At 42.1% G+C, this 7,922-nt stretch overlaps 1 protein-coding gene across 1 annotated transcript; it reads left to right on the top strand.

Moving 5' to 3' along the window:
• LOC116702469 (heme-binding protein 1) lies at positions 1 to 6,914 on the top strand (the record flags this gene model as incomplete). The annotated part of the gene is given in 4 exon segments (XM_032536674.1): positions 1 to 620; positions 3,710 to 3,848; positions 4,654 to 4,834; positions 5,652 to 6,914. Coding segments are annotated over 4 exon segments (576 nt in total). The 3' UTR covers positions 5,830 to 6,914.
• Positions 6,915 to 7,922: the final 1,008 nt, after the last annotated feature.

Here is a 7,922-nt window from a genome sequence, read left to right on the forward strand (position 1 = left end):
CCCTGCAGACTACGATTCTGCATCTCATAACCGGGAATGAGTTATGTAAGTGATATTTTTAATGTCAGCACAAGCTGAACTCATCTGGGGTTAATAAGCCATGAACATGCCAGCTTGATGCCCCCACTTCAAGTGGATTTAAACGTCTCTGTGTGAAAGATGGGGATCTATGGGTGAGCGTCAATGGAGGAGGGCGGGGACACTCCACCCGTCAGAGTGAAGGCTGACTTGTTCATTCCTATAGGTTCTGCAAATGAGAGAGCAACTTCTGTCTCTGGAAGGAAAAGCATCTGTTGAGAGGTCTGCGCTCACTGCAACAAGGCGCGCTCTTCTCTGGGGGACAATTTAATTTGCGCGTCAGAGTATCTTGATACTCTTACCTGCTGTTCATCAAGGTTGGGTTTTTTTTTTTTTACGAGTTGGACAAGGGGCGCAGTCAGAGAGAAAATTATCTGCGGAAAAGCACACAGACAGAAAAAGGAGGACGAACAACAAAAGCAAAGGAGTGGAGAGAGGAGAGGTGACCTGGCCGAAGCAGCGACATGTTTGGCATGATCAAGAACTCGCTCTTCGGAAACACCGAGGAGACGGAATATAAAATCCTCAGCAGCGAGACGAAGGTAAGCAGCACGCGGACACCTGTCAGACACAGAAACAACTCTGACACCTTTTAGGCTTTTTTTTTAATTCTGTCCTCTCCGCAGCTGGTTCCACACAGTCATTCTGCTTGACTCTAAAGGTGCAAGGTCCCTCCTTCTCTGTTTTCCAGCACTTACCCTACTTACCACAAACTAGTTTTTGTCATGGCAAATTGGGTTTAAAAATGGCCCCGTACCTTGCAGTGTTTTATCACAACATCTGTAACCGGACAGCCTGGCAGTTAATTGCTTGTGACCTATAAAGATGCCTGCTGATCCGCAGCGGTGGGGCAAAGAGACAAAGCAGCCAGAGGTCCTCTGCCGATCAGCCAGGCAGGAATGAATACAGATGGTGATGCTGACTGCAACCTTAAAACACACACACACACACACACACACACACACACACACACACACACACACAGAGGTCAGAAAGGTTTCAACCTGCTGTGGGTCACTGTTTTTTTCCATCATGACATTATAGATGTGTGTGTGTGTGTGTGTGTGTGTGTGTGTGTGTGTGTGTGTGTGTGTGTGTGTGTGTGGTGTGTGTGTGTGTGTTGTGTGTGTGTGTGAACCCACGGGCCTGGAAGAGGATGCAGTTAGAGACTGTTTTGTGGTTAACCCATGAGCTCAGATATGGACTCAGTGCGTACAATGATACACTAACCATCGACAGCTGACATCGTCAGAGGAAAGAGGAAGGGCTGCCCTTTCTATGTCAGCACCCCACTCCCACCCCCACCCCACCCCATATATATATATATCTCACCCTTTGTCATGTTTTTGTATTTTAGTGTGTTTGCCTGTATGAAATGTACCTCCCCTGAATTTGGATAGAGTCAAGTAAATTCAGTGATGTGTGTTGTTTACTGAGGCAACAGCCATTTCGAGGTTCTTCTCTCGTGCCCTGTTGACCCACAGCACATTACTCTACATGTGCTGTAATGTAATGTAATGTAGTAAGTCAGTGGTTGCATGGGTTTCGAATTGTCTTTGTGTGTTTATCTTGGAACAGCAAGCGACCTTTGACAGGAGACAAAGGCACACGGTCCAACTAACCAGAGAGGGAATCAAATGACCCCAAGTGTCACATTCACCACACACCACACACACACACACAAGCACACACGCCACACACGCACCACAACACACCACACACACACACACACACACACACACCCACACACACACACACCACAACACACACCACACACACACACAACACACTTTGAAGGCATATCTGTCCTGACACAGCATACTAATAGCTTTTGTCCAAAGCTTAAACAAATAGACAGTTTAAGCCAGCAGTATATGTATTATATGTATAAATAACTGTGTTTTAAGGATTTCCAACTTAAACACTCACATTTGGAAAGTGGACAAAGTGGATAATGATTTGTAAAATCAAAAGATTTATATTTACTGACCAACGTGAAGCATGATGTCAAAGGTCACTACAGTAACCACTCTCCCTCTAAGTGGTCATTAAACAGTCTTGAAAGGCAGAGCTCAAAGCCCATCAAATTAAATCTGTGGGCCTGACTAACTGGTTTAAACAGCACCTATTGAAATCAGAGCTTGCCACCTGATCTGTACTGCACCCGGCTGACTCTGACACCCTACACTCTTAATTAAAACTGACACAAAATACAGACGAGTTGACAAAGCGTACACACGCGTACCTAAGCACACACAAATTCACACCAGAATAACAGCAAAATAGAGGTGGAGTTCAGCTAGACGTTTGCTGAGGAATGTAGACGATTATTTGAACAGAACAGAACATGAGATGGCAATGTAACAGTCACAGTGTTGATAATACCTTCTGTGCGCTCTCCTCAGGCACCGACTAATTAGCACTTTATAAACTAAGCAAAGACAACCACAGACACATGACGGACAAATTAATTGCACGGCTTAACATGAAGTCAGGCTCTGCTTTCTCTGTTTGTCACCAGTACACAATGTTAATGGTGGTCCTGCTGACAAGCCACGCCGAGCAGAATCCTCGAAATTACTATGCAGGAGCCCGGGCACCTGTCACAAGTTAGAGCTCTGTGATAACGTAGTGTTATCTTGTCAGATTACAGGTCCTCTGTTGTGAGTTAACTCTGCCGTGGGTTTTGAATAAGATACGTGGAAAATAACACACATAAAGAAAAATGTACAACATATAACCAAGAAATTCCTATAGAAGACAACATCATTTGCATGATATTTTGAGATTTGAAAAACATAGTTAGGAAGCCCACATAAGAATGAGCAAATGCAGTGGAGATGATACCCGCAATGTATTTCCATTCCATCATTTTGAAGACAAAACAAAAAGCATAATCTGCAAAACAATAAACTGTATATTTTACACCAGCTCCTTATAGATAGATTGTAAACATTGTTAGAAAAACAAATCCCACACAAACACAGAGGCATACACACGTATAATCACATTAGTGGAATGAGCAGCAGTTGAGTGGCCGTGCTCCACATTAGCCCCAGTTAATCGTATTTAATTCAAAACTGTTGCATCATATTGATGCTGTGTGTCTGGCAGTGGGGAGAGAGTTTTTGTGTGTGTGTGTGTGTGTGTGTGTGTGTGTTTGTATGTGTGTTTGCCTGTGCGCTGTTATGTAACACATCTCTTGCCCATTATTTTCTGTAGGCTGACTGAACCCTGCAGAGCAGAAGAATGAAACTAAATTAAATCAGTGTATCTGCATCTCATTATTTGGCTGCCCACACTGGTTACACACACACACACACACACACACACACACACACACACACACACACAATTCCTTCAAGTGTTAACCCCTGCCGGTTCAAGGCTTACATCCTTGGGAGCAGATTGTCAACATCAGTGTGTGTCAGAGAGGTGAATCATATTTGAGCCTAACATCTCCCGTGCAGCCATCCCCAGGAAGAGAAGAACTGTCTTTGTGTGTGATAAGTGTGTATGTGAGTGGGTGTGTGTATGTGCATAAAAGCTATTTCTTTCTGCATTTGTGTATGCAACAATGTGTAGCCGTGTGATGCCTTAACCACCCCCTGAATTTTCTTTTCTTCCCCAGGATGGAGTTGGCTTTGAGGTGCGGCGGTATGATGCTGCCAAATACGCTGTTGTCTCCTCTGAGGGACGAAGCTTTGACCAAGTGTCAGGCGAGCTTGTGAGGAAGCTGCTCATGTACATTGGTGGGAGCAATGAAGAAGGTAAACCATTTGGAAAATACAGCTAAGATATGTTCACTAACAGTGTTGGACCTATTGTAGTTTGTGAACTCTCTGTTATCTCTCCCCATTCCTCTTTTAATCTAAGTGCCATAGTGTCATAATGACACAGTGTCATTTAAATCCCACATAAGAAAAGTATGAAGTGCAATTTCTGTTATGTCATGGAAAGATAGAAGGCCACAGAAAGGAAAAACACACTGGTCTAATAATTAAAGGTACTTCATTAAATAATTAAAATGCAAGCTTTTTCCATTAATCTTTCTAACGTGAATAATCATGACTCTTTATTAAATAAATCGCCAATCCTGCAGCTGATTAAAGGATAAAAAATAAATCTCAGGATGCCCTGACGCTGAATTAATGAACATCAAAGATGAGCTCCACATGTCTCCAATCTCATTTTGAATAATCAAACTATTATTACACGTTATAGCATGGCTCACTTGAAATGGCTTAGCTTTATTGGAGGGTCCATTTAAATATGATCGGCACTAACATCCTTGGTGCCCCAGAGACTAGAAATGTATTCAGCTAGCTAAAAGTGCAGTCTGAAAACTAAGACTCAGACGCAGAATCATCATTTAATTTGTTTGCTATTCATAGAGGTGCAAATTACGTGGCCTGTTGTTGGCATCTGCATGATATAATGTTCTCTACATAAAATCACACAAATCCTGACTTTTAGATTTGGGCAGTTTGCTTTCGGGAGGGTAGTTTGAGTTTCTCTGCTCTATATTCATCCTTTTTATGAACTCACTTTCTGTCTAACACTTCATCCTCTAAGGTGAAGCCATGGGTACAGCCGCTCCCATCATCTTCACAGTGTACCCACGGAATGATGGGGTTCTGTCTCGCCGTTTGGTGGTCGCCATCCGCATCCCCACCAACTACCAGCAGAGCCCCCCCACTCCCACCGACAGTGCCATCAAAGTTGAGGAGCGGCCCGGCATGACTGTCTACGCTCTGTTAGTGCCAGATAAAATACTTTAAGATATTACTCCCATGTATAAGAGAATGCTGATTTGAGATGACGTGGGTTCAAGTCTTTCAGTGAGTTTCCCAAATTTTGCACCCAAATGCACGAGCCATTTCATTTTTTGAGGCCTTAGAGTATTTATTCAGTCTCCTGCATGGGCTATCATGGTAGAGCAGGTCTTAAGTCAAGTTTACTTAGTATTGCATTGCCAGACCGTCCTCTACAGCGCTGCGGAGGAGGGTCTGGCTAGACCACACAACATTCCGGGATGGGAGAAATACATGCTCTGGTTTATTTGCATTTCTTGAAACCAATCACAATTGTCTTGGGCGGCGCTAAGCGCCGGATGGAGCCACGGTACCGCTGCAAAATAGCCTCTGGAAGGAACTTGTTTTGGTGGAACATGGATAAGTTGAAATGTTGTTTTAGTCGTGCAACAGAAAACTCAAATTGGACAGATAGTCTAGCTAGCTGTCTGGATTTACCCTGCAGAGATCTGAGGACCAGGTAACCATAGTCCTCAGAACTTCACCGGAGTTTAAAATTCCAACACGGAGAAAGCAAAGAATGCCAGACATCTGGCCCAAAAGGGTGAAATCCTGCAGAATTTTCTTGTAATCCCAGAAGTGGAACGTCGTGGAGATAGACTAGGTACTATACTTGACCTCACCGATGATTGTTGGGTCCCTGTTCATCCCAATGACAGCCAGTAAAAGGTCCACATGATTCCCCAAATTAACCACTACCCTAATTATAAACCTTATTTAAATTTTCCCCATTTCTTCCTTTTTTTTTTTGGTCCGCAGGCAGTTTGGAGGCTTCGCAGCGGAGACAGAGTACCGAGCAGAGGCCTTGCGTTTGACGCGTACCCTGGGTGAGACGGCCCCCTTTCAGCGCAAGCAGTACTTCTGCTGTAGCTACGACCCACCACTCAAGCCTTACGGACGCCGCAATGAGGTGTGGTTTCTACAGGAGGAGCCGTAAGAGCCATTCGATCAGATTTGAGCCCAATCTGAGTCCTTTAATCAAACTTATTTACCCTTTTAGTACTGACCATCCTGTAGCTCTAACAGTTTTTGATTGGTAAGAGCAATATGGTGACTTGATAGACGTTTGAAAACCCAAACGGACTGATAGAGATTACCCATGTTGCCTCTACCCATCTGATCTTCTGCTTGGCACAGGTGCAGTTGCTACACTCAAGTTAGGCATTCAAGCAATGGGACAATTTAGAACTCAGCGCAGCACTTTATTTCATTTTCAATTCCAATTTAAAGTTGAAGCTCTGAAACAACACATGATGAGAGACTAAAGGCTTCTAGACAAATATAGTGTTAAGAAGTAAAAGTAGTTCTTGGAGTCCCACGTAATAAAGGTTTGCATCACTGTTGTCACTGCACTGTGATGGAGTTCAGTTCTCTACGCCAAGGGAAAATAGATCTTAAAGAAATACCTTTAGATCAACTGGTATGCCACCGCCATTGGTTTACAGGTGTAAAACCGTAAGTTATCTTAGTACTGAGTGAATTATCTAATATAATCTGTAATTAAATATAACTGAATTACATGTTTGTCCTTAAAATTTGTCAATAAAGTTGCTGTAGAGCTCCCTAAAGAACACAGTTAGGCTTTGCACGTTTTATCTAGTTTTTAATTTTGTGAAGGCTACGGAGAAATGTATAAAATTAACATTAGTTACATGGTAGTAAAAAGCACACTTCCTTTTCCCAGAGTAAGGAACTGGAAAAAAACAGGAGTTGAGCCATAAAGTAGAACTAGTCTTCATGAATTAATGGTTGGACAGCTGTGACTGGAAATTAGCTAGCTAGCTATAAGTGTTGTTATAAACTCTGTGATAATATGTTGATCCAGGAAGCATGTGTATGAATATGTTATGTATGTAATATTATGTAGTGAATATTTAGTGTTTTACTGCATGCCATCTTTATTTATTCAGACTCTTGAAACTGTTATGCGATACATCTGTACTGTGATTTCCAGTGCTGAGTGAATATAATGTTTAGGTTTCATAACATAATAAATATATTATTCAGAAAGAGTGAACATAATTCTAGTTGTCTAATTTCTTTGTAAGCAACAGCAAGTCTGATTACTTTTTCCACAGTGTTCATTTCTTGCTGTGACAAGCAAGTAAAAAGAAATGACTTCTATTGATTGATGACGTCTTAAGACAACGTGGAGCCTTCCATTTGAAACATGATTACCATAACACTTTAATAGAGCTAAAGAAAGAAAGCAATATGCAGCTAATTAAGTAACTGAGAAAAGTAATGACAAATTGAAACATTGTGGTAAATGCACTTAATTTACATGTTACAAAAAAAACACAAGGATACCTTAACAAGGTGCTCTGAGCGATGTCACACGCATTTTTTGTCACATACAGCAAACATCTCCTCACTATCCGCGAGCTGCCTGTCCCCAGAACACTGTCCAAAAAATAAATAAAAATAAAAGTGGTCCCTGTAGACAGCCCAGGGTCTGCACACAGCAACAAAAACAACCTGCGTCAACCTGCACCATGAACCATAACAAACAGTGTTCCAGCCAATAACCAATATCCTAGGGGTGGGGGTTGGGGGGCTAGTGCGCAGATGTGAGGGGGAGGGGATGGGATGAGGAGGATGAGGAGGAGGAAGAGGCGAGCTAGCCTCTACTACTTAGAACGTCAACAAGAAGTGACATCACCCAACATCGCTTAGAGCACCTTTAATAAATGCAGCATGAATTCAGTAAATGTCAATTAGTTATTTAACTCAATTATGGGCTTTATGAGGATCAGATTAATGTTACATTTGCAAACAATTGGTGTTTAAAATGTAAGATCAGAGAAAAAAAAAAAAAAAATCAAAATGCAAAATTCAATCCCATGACTCATTTATTATATTTTAATTAACAGACAGAATTCAGCAAAAGGAATAAGAACTGCAAAAAGAGATATTAATATATAGATATTTCATTAATTCAAGCAAACTAAAACCCCCAGAAAAAATACTCTTTCCACTTCAACTGTGTAAATCGTGCTTCAAACAGCACAAGGGGGGGGGGGGGGGGGG

The sequence above is a fragment of the Etheostoma spectabile genome, chromosome 15, assembly GCF_008692095.1.
Source record: "Etheostoma spectabile isolate EspeVRDwgs_2016 chromosome 15, UIUC_Espe_1.0, whole genome shotgun sequence".
Lineage (NCBI taxonomy): Eukaryota > Metazoa > Chordata > Actinopteri > Perciformes > Percidae > Etheostoma > Etheostoma spectabile.